General features: G+C 38.6%; 1 protein-coding gene across 6 annotated transcripts in view; it reads right to left on the bottom strand.

Moving 5' to 3' along the window:
• Nucleotides 1–19394, bottom strand: part of ESRRG (estrogen related receptor gamma) — a gene marked incomplete at its 5' end in the record, with an annotated part of 375667 nt that overhangs the window by 118616 nt on the left and 237657 nt on the right. For 4 of the 6 annotated variants that reach the window (XM_080615781.1, XM_080615780.1, XM_080615782.1 and 1 more), the window contains one exon: nt 8541–8956. In XM_080615781.1, coding sequence (XP_080471907.1) covers nt 8541–8956 — 416 coding nt within the window. Of the gene's footprint in view, nt 1–8540; nt 8957–19394 lie in introns of those variants that run through there. The other 2 variants (XM_080615785.1, XM_080615784.1) reach the window with 2 other exon arrangements.

The following is a 19394-nucleotide window of genomic DNA, read 5'->3' as shown; positions in this document are numbered from 1 at the left end:
ATAATTTTCTCACTTACTCTTTAATAGAATCGTGCAGCTCTGGCTGATGGAGTAACAGTGTATATGTAAAACTCCTGCCTGAAGTGCCAGGGGATAATTCGTATATTCCTTTCAGTAGCATAATGGACTTTTACAGTTTGGCAGTTAAAGGGCTGAGTAATGTAAATTAGTATGATGTTTGGAAATAAAAATATATGTCAAATCTTCACTCCCCAAACACGCTGCCCTGTGCTCTAATAATACAACGGGATTTATGCCAACACAAGTCCCCTTCCTCTCTCTTCTTTTAAAAACAGTTCCCTTTTTCTACTAACTTGCTAAACTTTACTATCGTAGGCAAAATATAAGAAAACACTTAAAACACACTGCCTATCGAGAGCAATGTATTCACTAAAAATATGATGCCATTACATCTTGAGAGCAGGTGAGTTGCTAACACTCATGCTGCGTAACAGGCTTGCTGGTTTTAGATGCTTCACTGTCAGATCTTCACACACAGCTCAAGGATAAGTGGGCCAAGATGCCTTTCTTTCATCTCACAGATGAGGTTTGGAGGTTACATGAATGAGACGTGGAGTCATAGTATGATTTTCATAGTACAGCGACTTACTCAATGGCTTTACAAGCCAGCCAAACGAGTGGACTTATCCAAGGTTCTCAAAACCACTTCGGCCATTTCTTGCATGGAACTGGTAAGCAACACTCAAGGTAACAGAAGACGAGAAGGGAGAAACATGACGAAGAAGAGGCCGCTAAAAGCACTGGGTCTTATGCCTTAGCATCTTAGTCCAGATGAAGTTACTGTCATCAACAGTTACAACTTTAGAACCTCACAGGTATAAAAAAGAGTGCAAAGCTGGCCCTAGAAACTGGCTGCAGTCCACGTGACAGGCTGAAACAGAGGTCTCTCTTTTCCAGAAATACCGACAAGAATAGAAGCTGCAGACAGCAATTCTTAGCAGAAGCATTATTTTCCTTTTCGCACTGCAACATTTGATATTGTAACACCAAAGACGTAAAAGGATTGCTATGAGCTAATGGAATATGCTCAGAAAATCTCTGGACAAGGATAAGACATGAGGAAGACTGAGATACACGGTGAAAACATGTTCAGAAAGACAGGCCATGAGCCACTTACAAAAATAGGAGGAATGTTGAAGATACCAGTATTGAAACTTGATATGTGGGAATGTAGGTCCAGAAGAAAAAATGAAAAGGAAAAAAAAAAAAGGTAAACCAACAGAGGGGAATTATTATTCCTTCAGTGTCATAATCTTATGCTACAATTAGCTCACAAAACCATGAATCAGTATCTCTATGTATATTCAATAATGCCCCCTTTTTCTCCCAGACTTTCTCCTTGAGCCTCTGTAACCTGCTACACTTTTCCTAAGAACTTGTATTTAAAAAGCAAACGTCATTATTCTTAATAGAGGCTATTGCACCACTGGATTTCAGTCTTTCTGCAGTAACATTTACCCCAGGTACCACCTTAATTCTTTTTTCCTGGGTGACAGACCCAAAGGAATACACCTGCTTGTCTGTGGACTCTGGAAAATGAAAGGTGGCCAGGATTACAGCTGAGGGTCCTATGGGAATTAACAAAAGAGAAGTCTTTCAAAGAGAGACCAAAGAATCTAAATGAACACAGAGTGCACTATGGTATGTTAGGTCACATTTTGATATATAACCCAGTCAGAACAGAAAAAAATAGTTCCTGAGTGTTGTGGTTTAAGAGAAACTGAGAATTGGGTGCTTTTGGAAATAAAGAGTCACGGGCTAACTTGGGGAAAGGATATGGAAAAAAACCCAGATGGACTTAAAAACATCTGTGATGTTTATAGGTTTTAGCAAAGCTGAACAGAGGAAAGTAAAATTACTTTCTCTCAGGTTAAAGTTTCAGCTCTTGCAGATTCCTTTTCCCCACTGCAGTCAGAACTCACCTGAACTTAAGTATAAGTAAATATTTTCACAAGTATGAGTAATCTTATCAATAAGGTTTCAGAAATGGGGTCAGGTTGGAATGAGGTTGGGATTTGAACCTAACTGAATCCAGTTTGTGCTGACAAATCTTTCGATGGATTCACCTGATACTGTAGATAGCTCTATGAATCACAGACCTATGAATTCTCCTGCACGTCATCTGGAGCTGTTGACTGTATTCACGATTCTTCGTGACTTCAGAAACAATACTGCACAGGCAGAGTTACAGAACATGGTTCCCAAATATCTCAAATATATATTTTTTTAAATGGTAGGACCATGTATGAAGGATTATGTTTATGCCCCAGTTCCTTGTGTTGCCTTTCCTGTTACAGTAAGAAAATCAGAAGAAGCGGCTAGTGCGTATATATATAATAAATATACAGTTTGAGATGGTATTTGACAGACTGACATAACCAGCTCAAAAGTACATTTTAAATGAAATTACTATATTGAGTTGCTTAAAAGAAACCAGTGTATTATGTTACTGAACTATAATACATTCAGAATGTCTAAAATGTAGGGTTTAGTTCTTTTTCTTTTATTCCTAGAAAGCCACATCAATGGAGATTTAAAATGAAAATGTAAACGTGATGCTAGTTCATCTGACTACATGACATTTTTTGTATCAGACTTCATGCAGATGGGTTTCCAGCATCATGAAAACCACTGCAATTTTCAGTATGAGGCACTACCACTGGAATCAACTTCTTTATCTTCAACAGAGATTAAGGGCATTTCAGTCATCTTAAGAGAGAATCAACGCTTTGAAGACACAAACAGAGCCAGTCTCCTGCCACCTGAGAGTCACTGAAGAGCTGTGCAGGTCAGAAAGGCAAAACCTTATATATTTTGTTCCCTACTGGTATGTTATCTAGGTTGATTTTGATACATTCTACCAAGGTAGCATGGAAAATTGTCATTGCTTGTTTACGAGCACACAGAACGTTTCAGTCTGCAAAGCTGCAAACCAAACATTGAAATAAATCACTTGCTGAGTCTTCATGTCTCTAGTTTCGAATAGACAGAGCTTCATAAGTAGGCTGGAAGCTTTCAGAGATGTTTATAACAAATAGAGATCCAGCCCTAATGATATACATACTATAATATATACATATATATAATATATAATAATAATATATACTTATATAAGTATAGACACATAGGTATAAACAGCATATCAGAAAGATATGCTGCTTACAAACAGTACTGGGGTGTGTGTATATATATACACATATATATATGGTACACATATACATATATATACACATACATATGTACGTACACACACACCCTATGCCAGTACTATTTGTAAACAGCGTATCTGAGTTTTTCTCATGGGTTTGAAATAGCCATGCCCAAAACAGGATGCTCACTCTTATTTCCCAATAATCTAAATGCAGCATACAATTTACAAGGCTCTATGGAAAGCAGAGATAGTAAAAAGAAGAGAACCATCTGTACACTTTTAAACTTCTCTCTGGTTTTTAGATTTCAGTGTGGTTATATTTTATTCGCTTACCTTGTCTGACTGCCACAAGTTACACAATGACATTATGACAGGACTAAAAGACATGTTGGAAGGAATTAAAAATACTCGCTAGTTTGGTTAGCCCATAGGTACAGAGAAATCAGGGGAAAAAGGAAGATAGCTATCACTGCTTACTTAAAATCTTCTTTGAAAGAAATGCTGATACACAGACTTTCACTTACATAAGGAAGGTGAATGATTTCATCAGGTAATGATGGATTCATGTGACATTTACTGTTAGGTTCACTGGAGGGCTGGCATCTTTGCACCAGAACCAAGGTCCAAAGACTATCGCATCAAGATGCAAGCCTCCATCCTACCTTCCTATAAAAAAACCTTATAATTTTAGCTACCACTAAAGATGCTGAAAAACCATAAAATCTTACTTAATTTCCTTCCATTTCCTCCACAAAAATGATGTGTAGTATTATAGGAGTCAGCTTTGAGAGATGCAAATTAACCTTTGGAAGCCACTTCAGTCATGGTCAACTTCGAAAAAAACTTTAGGCTGCCTCATCTGAATTTACATAGCTAGTTCTAATTTTCCTGATTAAAAGCTTCTTGATTTAAAAAAAACCCAAACAAATGTATTCATTGCAAAGCATTTGTACATGTACAGATCCAGCTGGCTCAGTAACGAGCAAACACTCTAAAGAGGGTTGAAAAACCTGAACACTAAAGGGAGTAAAAACAACTGTGAGCAACCAAAAAGGTGAACAAAGTACCAAGCAGTTTAATCTAGCTCCTAGTTTGGGCAGGCTTCGCAGACTACAGGAAGTACATTACTGCAAAACTGTGGAGCTGAAGGCATAAAATGAGATTACAGTCTTGGTGGGTTCACATAACCACATAAAAGACAACAGTATTTCCAAGATGGAACATTTCTTGCTTGTTTTAGAATTCATGGACAGGCAACAATTCTTAAGGATAAAGCTACTGAATGAGACAGTGAGGGTATGATTCCAGGGCTACTTACTACCTATTGCTTTACCCACCCTGTGTATAAACGTAAGATTTCTGTCTCCATACTGCTCATCCAACAGTTTTTTTCCTTAAAAAATAAACATATAAACAAAAGAAACCCCAAACAAGCAAACCAAAGACCAAGAACAACAAGGGCTATTGAATGCAAAATGTTTCAGCCTTTGTGGGAAAACATTAAACACTGTCCAAAGTAAGCTCTGACACGTCTGCAAGAAGCCTTATGAGGAAGGCAACCTATCAATACCTAGGCTTTTCACGTTGTCTTTTCATGCTAGTTTAAAGAGTCCAAAGATGACAGCCCTGAAGATTTAGAAGGAGGAAGCAAGAACATTGTCTAGATGCAGACCATTACTTTAGAAAGATGAAGGCTTAAAAATAAAACAAAGTAATAAACTGTCTTTGAATCTCTGAAGTCCCATCATCCTCCCACTGAAAGCAACAATATCATTTCAGTCTGCTTGCAGAAATGTTTAAGTTACAGGCACTGAAAAATTCTGCATTATTAATGCAAAAAGTGTACTTACTGGTCTTTATGACTGAGCAAAAAATGAGATGTATTTACACTAAATAGTCACCACAAAATATCTAGTAAGTACAAGACCTCTGTGCTGAACACAAGACTTTGCACCCAGCTGAAAAGTGAAAATGCTTTTTTGCTCTCCTTCTTTTAATGAACACTTGGAGTTTGCAAGATAAGGCAGCAGCACAGCAAAAACTGTGGACAGACCCTAAAAATCAATGGACCTTTAACTATTTTTAGACGTTGCTATTTTCTCCTATGGCTGATGTTAAGCCAATTTTTGGGAGATTTGGCTGCGTGTGTGTTTCTGTGAGACGTTTGCAATCAGCCACCACGTAAATTATCCCAGAAGGAAACTGAGAGCTGCAGCTGAGTACCAGGCTGAGCAGAGAGAACATCCAGTTCTCCCAACCCTGAGGTGTCCCAAAAAGGGGGCAGAACATCATCAGATTCTACTATGACCTAAGAAGACATCGATTTTATATACTCAGCTGCCTTTTTTGGTGGGGTTTGTTTTGGGGTTTTGGCCAGGTAATTTCTTGTTTCTTGTTTTTTTTCCTAACATCATTGCTTTTTATTGTAATCTATGCATTCTTTAAACACAGCCCCAAATACATGTCTGAGCTATGTTAAAAATATATATTCAAAAAAGACAAAATTACTCCTCCTTATTATTCAAGACAGGGTTCATTTAATTTCTTCACTTTTAAGAAAATTAGCAGGGACTGCAAGAGGCAGTAAGAGGAGGAAGAGAAATCCATCAGCCAGGAAAAGATATTTTAGACTAAATTGCCTGAAAGGGAATGATAATCTCCATTACCCTTAAAAACAGGTGTATGCTCTACATTAGAGTGATATTCACCTCATGTAAGGGGCTGCTAGGAACTCTGTGATGCACTTTGTCTTATGTCAGATGCTGGTGGTGTACAGATACTGCACAGCTGCCTGTGGCTTTCAAAAGACTCCTCTGAAATGGAAAGAATTGAAAGACTCCCATTGACTTAGCGGAAAGGACACGAGGTCTGACGTGAACACAAGATGTGCTTCATAATCTAACTTTACCAACTCAGCCTTGAGCTCACTGAAGTCAGGAGCAGCACTTGGGTTCTATGAGTCTGAGCTAATTTAGTAACTGATGAATGATAAACACGAAAAGTCTGGGAAAAGTCAAACATTCATTTTCACTGAATCTATAATTAACCCATCACAATTAGTAGCATTTAAAATAAGCACTTTTGAGCCAAAACATGTTATCCTTACAAATGCACAGTTATAGTATTTAACACTTTAGGTAATCTGGTTTACTCTTCTGTATTTATGAATTTCTCGGGATTTTTCTGTTTCCCAATTTTGTTATTTGCAGTTATGCAGCAACCTTTAAAAACAGACAGAGAAAGAATGTGGTATGAACCAGGAAGTGAAGTGATACAGGGAAGAATGACATCTAGGAACAGTGAGACTAAATTCTATCATTGACAGCAAAGAAATCTCAGGGGAATTATTCTTCACACAAGCTTCAAGGTAGGATCTGCTCATTCAAAACACAAGTAGCTTTTTCTTTTATACTTCTTGCCACCTACCACAATCCATGGTTTGATTCACCCAAATAAGTAGCTTCCATTACTTTGGATGGTATCTGAAAACTCTTAGTAGTTCTGTAAGTTTAGTCAGCACCATTTCTGAAGATGCTGCCATGACATTATGATGGTAACAAACTTCCTATTCTTAGTTTCCTCATTACTGCTTTTCCATTTGATGTTTGGTTTTGCCTTACTGCATTATTTTTCCTGTCTTCACAGCACTGTCACCTGCTGACGCAGCAAGCGCTCTAACCACACTGAGACTGTTGGTACAGCTGCCAGTTCTATCTTGAGTTGTGTGGCCAAGTCCAGGATGCTAATCTGGAGAACGACATCCCTGTCTTGTGCTTCCATGCCCAGAAACTTGCTGTCTATGGTGCAGTGTAAAATTGCAGGCTACCCATTACTGACAGAAGTCAACGCTTCCATCAGCTGACGTTTCTGTGGCTCAAAATACAACTAAAATAACCATGCATCAGTTCAGTTCTACAGGACAAGCTATCACACAGCAATTAAATACCATTTATAACAACAGACTTGCCAACTGAAGTTTAGCAAACACAAAACACAAATTGCTCACTAGAAACATTTTTTTTGAGGTTTTTGGAAAATGTTCTTGAAGGTCAAGTGAAATCACCTCTTGTTTTCCCACTTTTTCCAACACAAAGGTTTGAAATGAGCATACTGTTACTGCCCATTCTACATACGAGTCCAGGTCACTAGGAATATTCACGGGTATGTTTGTTTACTAGCTGCAAACATTATAACATTTCCTTTATTAATTTTACTTTAAATATTGGAAGAGCTGTATTTAAGAAATCTTGATCAAGTGTTTCAAACTTTGGATTATATGAAATTACAATCTGAAATCAACTTTATTATCCTTAACATAACTATTTTCTAAAAAGAAAAGTATGCCACCAGATTGCATTGTCTTCCCTGAGAATTCCAGGTGCTCAACACCTATGAAAATCAAGCAGGTTTTATTGAAGAGCTGAAATTTAGACTTAGCAACCTGATTTTAGTTTCTGAAGTTTGAGTTTAATTTAATGTGACACTATATTCCTGTACAGGCCAAGCTTGGCCTCATGTTCTTTAAATAAAGCACCTCCAATTATACTCGAAAGAATGATATCTAAATCAAAGCAGAAGGTCCTTTTGTCTCCATTGGTTCTGATGCTAGAACAACAGGTTATGAAAATTATCCCATTCATACTGATTTATGACAAAATATGTGGTGTATTTGTAACAGGTATTGAAAGCAGATTAGTACAAAGTACTGGGCAGATACCAAAAGCTGCCAACTTATGCTCCTTAGAATCACAGAATAGTTGGGGTTGGAAAGGACTTAAGATCAGTCTAGTTCCAACTCCCCTGCCATGGGAATGTGATCTTATGGATAGCTCTTGAACCTGTTTAAGGCCACTGTCTATCGTATTGACCAGTTATTCATACACTGGTATTCACAAAGCACTACACCATTAGATCTTGTTCCAATTTTAAATGTACTAGTGTTTTAACCAAAATAAGCTGGATTTCTGTAACAATTTCAGTATTGTAGTGGTATAACTAGGAGGAAAACTCAAGTGTGATCCCTGTGTGCCAGCCACAAGGCGTGCTCAAGAGGCATCCATGACAACCTTTGGAAAATAATCAGTTTTCTACTCAACAATCATTTATGGGAGCCCATGAGAAACTCATACAGAAAACAAACCTGAATGTGCACCAGACAGCTTCAATGTTTTTCTATTTTTCGTAATCAAAATCAATGTGGCTTCTTTCTCGAAGAAACCCAAAGAGGCTTTTTCATGAGTCACTTCTGTAGGACTAAACACTATGAAGAATGAAAAGATATAGCCTGAAGTCCTAACAGGATTGAGTCAAGGATCACACTATTTTACTCAGAGCAAAAGAGAGAAAAGAAGCTTAAAGAACAACCAACCTTGAATTGTCCTCTTGAAGAAAGCCTTGCAGGCCTCACAGGAAGCCACTCCATAGTGGTACCCTGATGCAATGTCACCACACACCAAACACAGTCTTTTGGGCATCGAGTTCAGCATATATTCACACTTGGTCTGTGAATCTTCAGCAATGGTACTGGAGCAGTCGTCATACCGTTTCCTGACCGGCCCGTTGCCCCCAAGCCCTGTGGCTGAAGGGTAGAGGGGAGGTGAGTCCAGCCCGTTCTGATGTCCATTCATGGTGGAACTGTAGCTCCCGCTGGCGTCTGAGGAGCCACCGGGGCTGTGGTGGTTGATGCTGTCCGTCAGAGAGGCAGGGCTCGACGGTTCCGTCTTGATGTACGACGAACAGCTAGAATCAATGTGTCGATCTTTGCTTGACATTCTGCAGAGAAGCCTGTAGTGTGGAGAGAGAGAGAAAGAAGAATCTGTGTATTAAAGACAACGCTCTTTAAGGCTGCTCTGTGGAAGGGTTAGGGACTGCACATCATTCATTCAATAGTCAATACCTCTTGTTCTACAAGAAGGTAATCAGCATAAGGGCATGACAGAGCTTTGTCAAAGCTCCAGACAGGCAGTAAACAAAAACTTTAAAGAGACCAAATCCATCTGTTGTCCCCTCCACCTGCCCTCTAGGCTACGTGTCAACTTCACATCAACTCTGGATTCTGAACTTGTCATCCAGCGAGTCAAAAACTTAAGGAAATCCCATTAGATGACTTGGCTATTAAACGTCATCTTTCTGCCATCACTACTTTCCTTATACATAAATCCAATTACTATGAGGAACAAATACTTCCGAGTTTGATCACATAAAGGTTCTGCTCTGTAATTAATATTTGTCAAGGCCCTTCACTAACACATATCCATCATCTATTGATCTGATCCCAGAACTGAAGAGCAAGTCTTTTTTATTTCCCTTTATTAATACTGCTTTATTAGAGATATAGCTATTTAGCAACACAGTAGCACACCAATGGGAAACTCTAACAAATTATTAAGGCTAGACTCCATTTTCACAAAATTTTAAGTGGAATGATTCATTAGCTCTGCCTGCAATTACTTTCCAGCCATTATCTTCAGACTAACCAGTAATAACTATGCTACTATCCCATATATCTGCAGCTCTATAGGAATGACATTTTACGCGTTCCACTCTTGGATTAAAAAAACCCTCCAACATATATTTGAGGAAATTTTAGACAGAAGTTTTTCTTTCAGAAGGTGAGAATCTTACTCCTCAGTTCTCACATTTTCAGAATTAAACCATATAACACCTGATTTGACAAATTAGTGCTTTATATGGGAGAGGGAGGAACCTTCTTTGTCTAGTCATCCCAAAGATTTTTCTTGTTTTAAACATATTTTAGGTAGAATAAAGGACAAAAATAATAGTTAGAAAGCTCCAAACCAGATACTATCTTCATTTCCTCCCGCTCTAAGACCACAGTAGCAAATGGCCTACTCAGCATTTTCCTGACAGTAAACTCAGAGGCTGCCAAAGTACAGGTAACAGATATGAGCATTTCTCTAGAAACATTATCAGCAGAAAAGCAACAACCCCATAAGGCCACCCACCCAGAGCTACAGATTCATGTTTTCAAAGCAAAAGCATGAGGCCAGACAATCTGACTGACTTAATTTTCCAAAGTTTTTTTTAGCTCTTGTTTTCACTTTTTCACCTTTCTATGTATAAAGTAAAATAACAAAAATAAAATCAATTTCTGCTTCAAGATCTGGAATCAAGCTCACCAATGGAAAAACAGGCATAAATCCAGAGAGTTGGCTTCCTTTCCAATGAGGGAAACCAAGATCAAAGCCTGAGCCTTCATTAAAGGTGCCCGCTTAGGATGAAATTTACCCTAAAATCAGTGCCCACAGATCTTATTTAGGACCAATCAATTGCTGTGATTTTTACTGTAAAATACTACTAGGAAACAAATGACACGTGAATTTGGGAAACAGCCAAACCGATGAGCAGAAACGTTACCATCCACACTTAAGACCAGTATTTATTTGGGGAGGTAAAAGGAGAGAGCTATCTGGTGCCAGTAAATAAACCAAGGAAATGGGAAGGTTAAAGCTGTGAAAATATCTTATTACACTGGACCACCTGCTTGTGTTGTCCTTTCTTCAAGAACTGGAAGGGGGTGGGAGGGAAATCCCCTAGCCAGCCTGCAGTAGCGTGTGCCTTTTCTTCTGCATCTGCTGCCTTGTGGCCGTCACTGTTAATGAGTGCTGTAATTAACAGACAGCTCTCTCTTGTCTCTTTAGTTGCACTCTGGGCTAAGCACTTTTCTCAAGTCAACATTTGAAAGAAAACGGGTCAGCACTGACTTCCAGCAGCTCTGCGAATTTCTTTTAATTTAGAGCACTTATACCACCCCTCCACTTACTACCTTATAATTACTGGACCGCTCTCACATACATTATGATCTTAAACTAGAGTTAGAAGTTATTAGGGTACTAAAACACGGTGTCTCCATCTCCTCTCTCTTTGACACTGAATTTTATATAGCTATGATTAAAAGCATCAATTAACTTTCACATTCCACCAACTTATTTTGTATATTACTTCTCTATACACTAACACCAAGGTGCTTTCATTGACTAAACAGGTAGTTGGTTCTTCTTTTTACCTCCCATCTGCTGAGACTCCACATATAAAGTCTCAAAATAAGAGTCTCCACCTGCAGCTTGATGGCATGTTCATGCCTAAGACACCCATTGCTGGTTTGGTTTTCTCAGATCTGTGCAATAATACACTGAAATGTCACCCTTCCCTTCCCATAAAAGACATTGGCAATTACGTGCTTGTCCAAATGCACGTTGTTTTAGCTGGTGCAAAAGCAGCTATCTCCCATTCCAAGCGGTCAGAACCAACATACAATCTCAGTTGTACAAGCATTATCTGATCAGCAGTGTTGCTTAAGCTAAAGCTAGTCTGCTGATACTTCTGAAGTAGCAGTTTCTGGTACTAACCAAGATAGAGCTGCTTTTGTCTACAGCTTAAACAGTATAGTCTTGATTGGCGCATGCTGGCAAAGCACAAATGCAATTAAAACATTAACCATTCCAAAGAAAAGCGAAAACAACAGCACCTGACTCCGAGGACAAAAACTTTCCCGATCCTCCGAAGGTGAAGCAGAGGAAGGCTGGGTACTAGCTGTGGGTGGGCAACAGACACTTTCGGCTTTCCCTCCTTTGTCACTGTACCACAGCTTGAACAAAAGTAATTCAAGAGCCATCTTACATGGATGGCAGGTGTGACCACCATCAAATTATCATGCTGAACACTTGGAATAATGCCTAAGCCAGATCTCTGTAAAATCCCTCCCTCAGTTCCCTCCTAATTACTACTTAGCTCGTTACACTGAAGAATTCCTAGACACCATTGCATTATAGTATAAAACTACAGTTGGAGTTTAATTCTCTCTTCCTCTCAGAGTCTGAAATTCTACAGCTCTATTATTCAAGCCTGAAATATTCACAACTATCTATAAATTCAATTGTCAGCCGGTGGGTTTTATTCTAGACCTCACTTCAATCTAAAATTAGAGGCACTAAAATTCACATTAACTCTAAGAGGAATGTAGTGAATAAGACTTCATTTCAAAAGAACACCTTTTTGTCAGAAAGAGCTATTTTCAAGATGATGGCTTTATCTGCATTCAGAGAGAATAAGCCCAATTCCACATTGTGCTGTTAATGCAAAATTTTTAGGTCACATTGGATTAATAAAAATCTAAATTTAGTTAAGGTTTATGAATAGAAATAACATGTGTCATATAAAAACGTGCAGTATTTATTTTAAAGCCTTGGTGGGGTTGTTTTTTTTCTTTACTAGATCTTAAGTTAAATAAATGGCAGCTCCGTTTGGGATGAGCTGTTCTAAGGTTAAGTTTTCTAACAAATGGTAGCTCAGTAATTTTAGGGAAAATACCTAATTGGCTCTAGAAGCATTTCCATGCCCCTATACAAGAGAAACCACACAGGGTGCTGCAAGCCTTGAGTGATACGCAATATATAGCATGGCTCTACACATCTCTACTAGATTTACTTCACAACTACTCTGCTTAAGTTAAACCTGAAGCCAGTCAGTGCTGACGGAAAGGTACAATGAGAGATCACTTCAATATGCAAACTCCTGCTTTAAACAATAGTGAATAAATTGTAATGCTATGTGCTTATGAAAGGTTGAATATATTAAGAATTTATTAATGCAATCACATTTGTATTTCCATCTACCTGCCACATTACTAATGATATTGACAGTGCTGACACTGGTTAAATCAGTATCAATAGACAAGAGGAGTGCAAAAATTAACTGCATCTGATTACAGTATATAGCCTTAAAAAAGAAAGCCTTCCCACCCGAGTCACTGGGAGCTCTTTATATTCCATCCATACATGCAATTGGTTTAGAAATTTACTTTTTCCCCTCATATCCATTCTTACCAATACCTAAAGGAAGTCAAAACAACATGCCAATACTTCATAAGCCGTAAACACATTTCAGGCTCACTTTTCCAGTAGGAAAAGCTCTGCTTACAGCATCATTCACTACTTCAGAACTGCACTGGTGGTTTCAGTGACAGTAATAATTAGTCACAATAATTAGAGTGAGCGCCTTTATTGTAGACCAACACAAAAGTCCGCTTTTACCTGCACATGAAGTTTCCCTTTTCTTGAAGAGAGAATTACCTTATTTCCAAAAATGTCAGAATAGGTCGTTAGCAGTTGACATTTTTAATGACAGCCACTATATGAGAGCATCAGCAAGGCAATGTTATTATACACACCTAGGAACTTTTTACACCATCAGTGCAATCCATCTGATCTTCCTAGGATACATCCCGCTGACTCACATAGATGTCAACCAAAAAGGTCTTGTAATCCTCAAGTGTTAACTATGGAAACAAGTGCATGAAAGAAAGTCTTGGTGTAGGTGACACAGATAAGTCTACAGCAGAGACAGGAATGGAAGCCAGCTCCCTGCTTTGACCATAAAGATCACATTCCCTCTCATGTATTGTGCTTGCTTTCGGTATCATTTCACAGGTCTACACCAAAATCAGAAGGCAGAAAACAGTGCATCATGTTCCAGCTGATTTCCCATACTCTGCTTCTCTGAATGTAAGAGGATAAAAATGTTTGTGAGGAAAGAAATGAAAACGTTGCTTCTTGCTTCAGCACCCATGACAACACCTCAAGACTCTCATTGGGTCCTGTTAAAGAGCTGAGTAACAATTTCAGCCGAGCTGCTTTACACTGAACATTTTTTTTCTGCTTCAGCTAATTGCACTCTAGTAAAGTGGCAAAATGTGAATCACTTAGGAAAATGGGCACCAGCTGCTATTGTCAGAGAATGGAGATGCCAAAGAAAAGGAAAGCGACTGAATGAAGTGTCATGTCAGAAATCAACGGTGCAACGTGTGATTTGAGAAAACATGACTACTTTACAGAGACAGGGTGTCATTATGGCATCACAGTAATACGATGCTTTGACAACTGCTGGGTCTAACATATCATCATTGCATTAAGGTGCACCGGCTTAGTTGCGAGAAGGAAAAAGAAAGGACTTCTTTTAATAAAGAATACCGTAAGGCCTGCTTGGTTAACCTAGTGGATGAGATCATTAATTGCAAAGAATTGCTAATCTCGTGCCATGCACAGACAAACAAAACTGTTATTATGCATTACATCTTCATTAATGAGCACACATGCGCAACCATGTAGTAAAGAGCACCTTGTACAAAACAGAAGGGCTGCAGTGGTGTGTTTTGTTTGGTGTGGTTTTTTTTTTTTTCCAAACAAATGTTAAATGTTTCACTGGGCTTTGTAATTTCTTCTTCCTTTTACATTTTCTTGAAACCTTCACCTTGGTAAGGGAAAGCAAAGCAAGCCAATGATGTCTTCCAGAGCATCTGTCACAGCCACCAGCAGCCGGAACAGAAGAAGCAATGCTTGAAGCCATCATGTTGTTACCAGCAGTGGCCTGAGTTAGCTGATGATTGCTGACAGAGGATCCAGGTTCCCAAACAGTTATTACTGCTCCATATGCCATCGACCAAGCTCTGCTAAAGCACCTCCTACACAGAAGGCAGTGGAAGATCACACTTTTGAGTTTAGCAAACCAAACCGTTATCTGAGGCCCTTCACATCTGTATCTATTCTGAGAGGGTGCACTTAGCTTGTTTTCCATGCTGCTTTTTCAAGTGGCTGACTTACAACTACTGCAGACCCTCCAAAATGAGGGGGAATTATTTGAACCTCCCTCCTCCCCCCTGTATGTATATATTCATTATGGCTTCCTTTTCTGTTTCAAGTTGATTCACTGTGCTTCCTGGTTGATACACTTTGTTAACAAGAAGGAAATGATCCTGAGATACCCCAATGTGTTGCAAATTATCACTGTTGACAGCTTCTGCGTTTAAGGACTACACCTGATGCAACAATGCATACTAGCATCATTTATCTTTAGCTCATTTCGTTGGACCTATTTCAACTGAGGGTGAGCACCCCTTGTTTATAGCTCTAAATACTGTGAGCAACTGGCAAATCAATAAAACTGTTAAATGCATAATAATACTGTGCAATTACTTACATGATGTTTTGCATAATTAACTGTCTGAGGTGTTCTTTGATATAATGGATACTCAGAGTATGGAATAACCTATAAGCCTATAAAACACACCCTGTTTATAACGCACAGAAATTATCTTTAAAACTCTCATTCTAATAATCCAAATCAGGCTTTGGCACTGTATGACAGAAAGCGTTCCTTTCCTGCCAAGTCTAAATCAATTCTTACAGCATTACTTCATAACTAACGTGATATTTCACTGATGATGACTATTACCCTGATTACTTGGAAGTAATGCAGTAATAGCAAAAATACACTTAGATTAAACAAACTACTGCTATTTAATCAATATTATTGAGACAAACTAAGTGTTTTAATAAGTCTGTATAGATACACTAATGCTGGTTTAATTAAATGTATCCTTAGACATGCACAAGCTCTGCAGCATACAGATCCAATGGCTCGACAGGCTGTAACATCACTCCCCTGAATTTAAAAGCTGAAGCACTAAAAGCCAACAGGATTTAAACCCTTTCAGACTGCAAATGATTATTCTTTACCTCAGATACTCTTTTGGGAACAAAAACCAAAGAGGGAAGAATACACAAAGACCCTGCACCTTTGAGCCAAAGCACCAGATATCTGACGAGGTGCCAGCCAGCCCTCAGTGACACAGTATCCAATGCATCCAATATATGTCACTGCAACACACAAAAACAAACCATCCTCCAACTGAAAAACAAAAAATAAAGCTGATATAAACATCACAAAACTAACCTTCTTATTTTTACATGTGTATGTAACACATGCCCTGTTAGCTCTGTTAGCGCCCCTACTAGCAGGCCATCACCACCCAGTGTTTCCTGCAGAAAAGACTTGCCTACTTCTACAGATTTCATGTATTTCAAGTGGGAAAAAGTGCTTTTTTGGTATGCTCTGATAATTCAGTTTTCAAATACTGGGGAAAAAAAAAAAGGAGGGGGGCTGGAAAATACTGAAGAGAAGACAACACAAGTAGATGGCACTTTAAACCAAAGTCACCCTGGAATGCCTGAGATTTATACATAGAAGAAACACATGATTTTGTCTTTTGTGTATATATTATGGTTCTGATACAAATCAAACTTTACTAAATACTTCATATGCCTATTTAATTTTTAGGTTTCTCTTTTTCTCCTGTGTTTCTAACATTTTTACAGTTAGAATACGGCTGTTGTTTGAAGTTATAGTCGCATCATTACGATTAGGCTTACCTTCTCCCATGTACTGGCTTCTAGCTTAATGTGACATACTTTCATTTCTGCAATACTTGACATACCTCAAACGAGTCAGTTCTGCAGTAACAGGAGACTGGAGAGCTGCAGAAACTCACTCTGGGAGACTTTCCATGCCCAAACATTTTCAACCAAAAGACTGCAATGTGACTACTAGTACAATGATGATGCCTCATCATATGAAAATCAGTATATTGATCATGAAGAGTAAGATTTTATGACTCTCTTTTCAAGCTGCAAACTAACACTTTTAATTCATGTCACATGCTGGAAGACAGCAAAACACTCTGGTTAAAAACTGAGGTGTTTTTCCATGGTAGAACATCATTTTACTTACAGTGGTATCAGGTGGAGGCCACCTGATGTCTCTAGGCCCCAGAGGACAGGATAAAGTGTCCAGGAGTCATCTAATTATTAATTGTGAGGATTCTTTTTATTAAGATAAATCAACTGAAATAGTGAAAGAAAATAAAAAGCTACGTTGAGCTACACTTCAAGCAAGCAAAAAATACAAACCTACAAAAATAAGTAAAGATTTACTCAAGAACATAACAGGCTTTCTAAAGAGGGATTATTTTGAAACGACTACAGCATCAAAAGCAGTTACTTGCACCAGTCAGAAAGCCAGTACCTCAGATCAGAGAGACATAGCTGTCACTCATCACTTTCCAGAAGGAAAAAAAAGACAAATAACATGCCTTCGGTCTCAAGAGTCAAAGTTTGCATCACCAGATTTTCCATTTCTAGCTGAGAGGCAGAGTGTAGGTGTGTGCACACCATGTACCTGTCTCCCCACCAGCTCCCTCCCTGCTCATCTGCAGATTTATAACAGGAGAATTACAATTTGCCAGCCAAGCTCTGTTAAACTGGAGAAGCAATTAGAAAGAATGTGCCAGAAATAGTATCAGAGAGTGAGTGCCTTAACAGACTCAGGGCTAAAACTTACAGAAGCAAGCCATCCTTCTCTCACCCCCTTTGCTCAGCCTGCTCCTGTCCTCTCAGCCAATTCTAAATCCCCCCCTACACGTACATGCACTCACACACAAGCAACCAAAAAGCTACTTGGTGAATTGGAAAATGACGTTTTCCCACAATCAGTGTTTAAGTGAATGTTTGTCCCATTGTGTTACACCATGCTGTCAGCTAGCAGCAGGGAGTCGTTGAGTTGTTACTACATTTGATTTGACTGCCAGTAGGAAGCTTTATTTCTACCAACTGTTAGTTGCCAGCTCTAAGGATCTTCTCTTACTCTGAGAGGTTTTTACTTTTTATATTTTTATATATATATGATATACACTACATATATATACTATATATGTGTTTATATACTATGTATTAATATAGACTACATATATATACATATGTGTGTGTGTGTATATAAAATCCCTTATTTTTCTCTTTCATTCTGAGGACTTTCTCTGTACAGCAGAAGCACCTCCACATCCCCATGCACCACAGCAGTCTCTTAAGTCTTGCTGCCTTAATACAATTACTCTTTCATGTTTAAGGCAACTATGAGTCAATTCTGTTACACATCAGGAAAGTGATTGTTTATCTGGATAGCTGAATGAGAGGTGCAAAAATTAGTATTTACATAAGCAAACTGAAGCAAGGGAATTTTATTATAATCTTTTCTGGAAAATGTAGGATTAGGGAGGAGATATTTAGAGATAACCTGGGTGGATTTTTCTTCCAAGGAGAAAGTGCTTGCTATCCAGACCTCCATATGCTTCCCACACAGAGTTTGTAGCACGGCTTTTTTGTTTGCTTGTTTATTATTCATGTACACGGTTTAGTGTGGGGTGTCCTTGCCCATGGCAGCGCAGTTGGAACTAGATGATCTTAAGGTTCTTTCCAACCCTGACTATTCTATGATTCTATATTCTGAAAGGCTCTCCTCCATCAGACAAGATCCTATAACTTTAACGGTTGTTTACAATGCTCCCTCTTCCTACACAATAATGATGATTTTGATAATTAGGATCTAATTATAATGGATCTGACAACAACTTCCAACAACGAAGAGCATCTTTAGAAAAATGAAAGCATATGTGTGAATGGTATAGGGAGGTGGGGTGGGGGAGAGAAATACATTCCTATGAGACAGCCTGAGAACTCAGGCTGAATGGAAAAGTAATTAACACTAAAGAGCTAAAACTGTAATTAAAGAAAATTTCATTAAAGGGAGGCAGGTGATTCCACTTCCCTAAATATGCCAAGGTGCTATATATGAATAAAATAGCAGGCGGTTTCAGTGAGTGGAGCAGGAAAGCCGTGTCTTTAACCAGATCAAATTCTCAAAATTGGCTGTCAAGACAGGATTGTTGTGATTTATACCCGTCTATCAAGCGCATGAAAGAGAGAGACAGGAGAGGGAAAGAGGCAAGCTGCTGTCGCTTCCATTCGCAAAGCACCTTTAATTTCCACGGCACCATCTGTTACCAAATCTAATTCACATTCCCTCCTAATCTGGTTTAGTTCCATAATACTAATTCTTCTACTACTCTTTTGGACATCGCTCTCAAGAAAAAGCTTTGGTTCTGGGGTGGTAAAAAACTGAGTATTATACAGTTTAGGTTCTGGTGACTTAAGCAAAGCATGCTTCCCATTAAAATGCACTCCTGGTAAAAGGATTTGTTTCCAGCCAGTGCAGAGAGACAGAATTGCTCACATTTGAAAAAGTCAAGGGGGGAGGAGGAGAGAGGCAAAGAAGGGGAGAAAAAGGGAAAAAAAAAAAACCCCAAACACAGCTGATGAGAGGAAAGTAAGCTGTGGACATGAAAGCTGAGGTTGTCATAAAATACAACTGTTGTCAAGTTTAGTCACTTTCAGTACTGGCTATAAAACCACTTTGTCACGGTCTCATACTGAAAGCATGAAACTGTACTTTTGCTAAGGAAACTAAAAGGAGTGAAATGTAAGACTCTACAGTGGCAAAAATATTTCTTTCAAATTACAAGATGCCCATGTCCATA

Source organism: Psittacula echo (genome assembly GCF_963264785.1).
Source record: "Psittacula echo genome assembly, chromosome: 4".
Classification (NCBI taxonomy): Eukaryota; Metazoa; Chordata; class Aves; order Psittaciformes; family Psittacidae; genus Psittacula; species Psittacula echo.
Note: the sequence above shows the minus strand (reverse complement) of the source record. Positions and strands in the feature narration are given on the sequence as shown.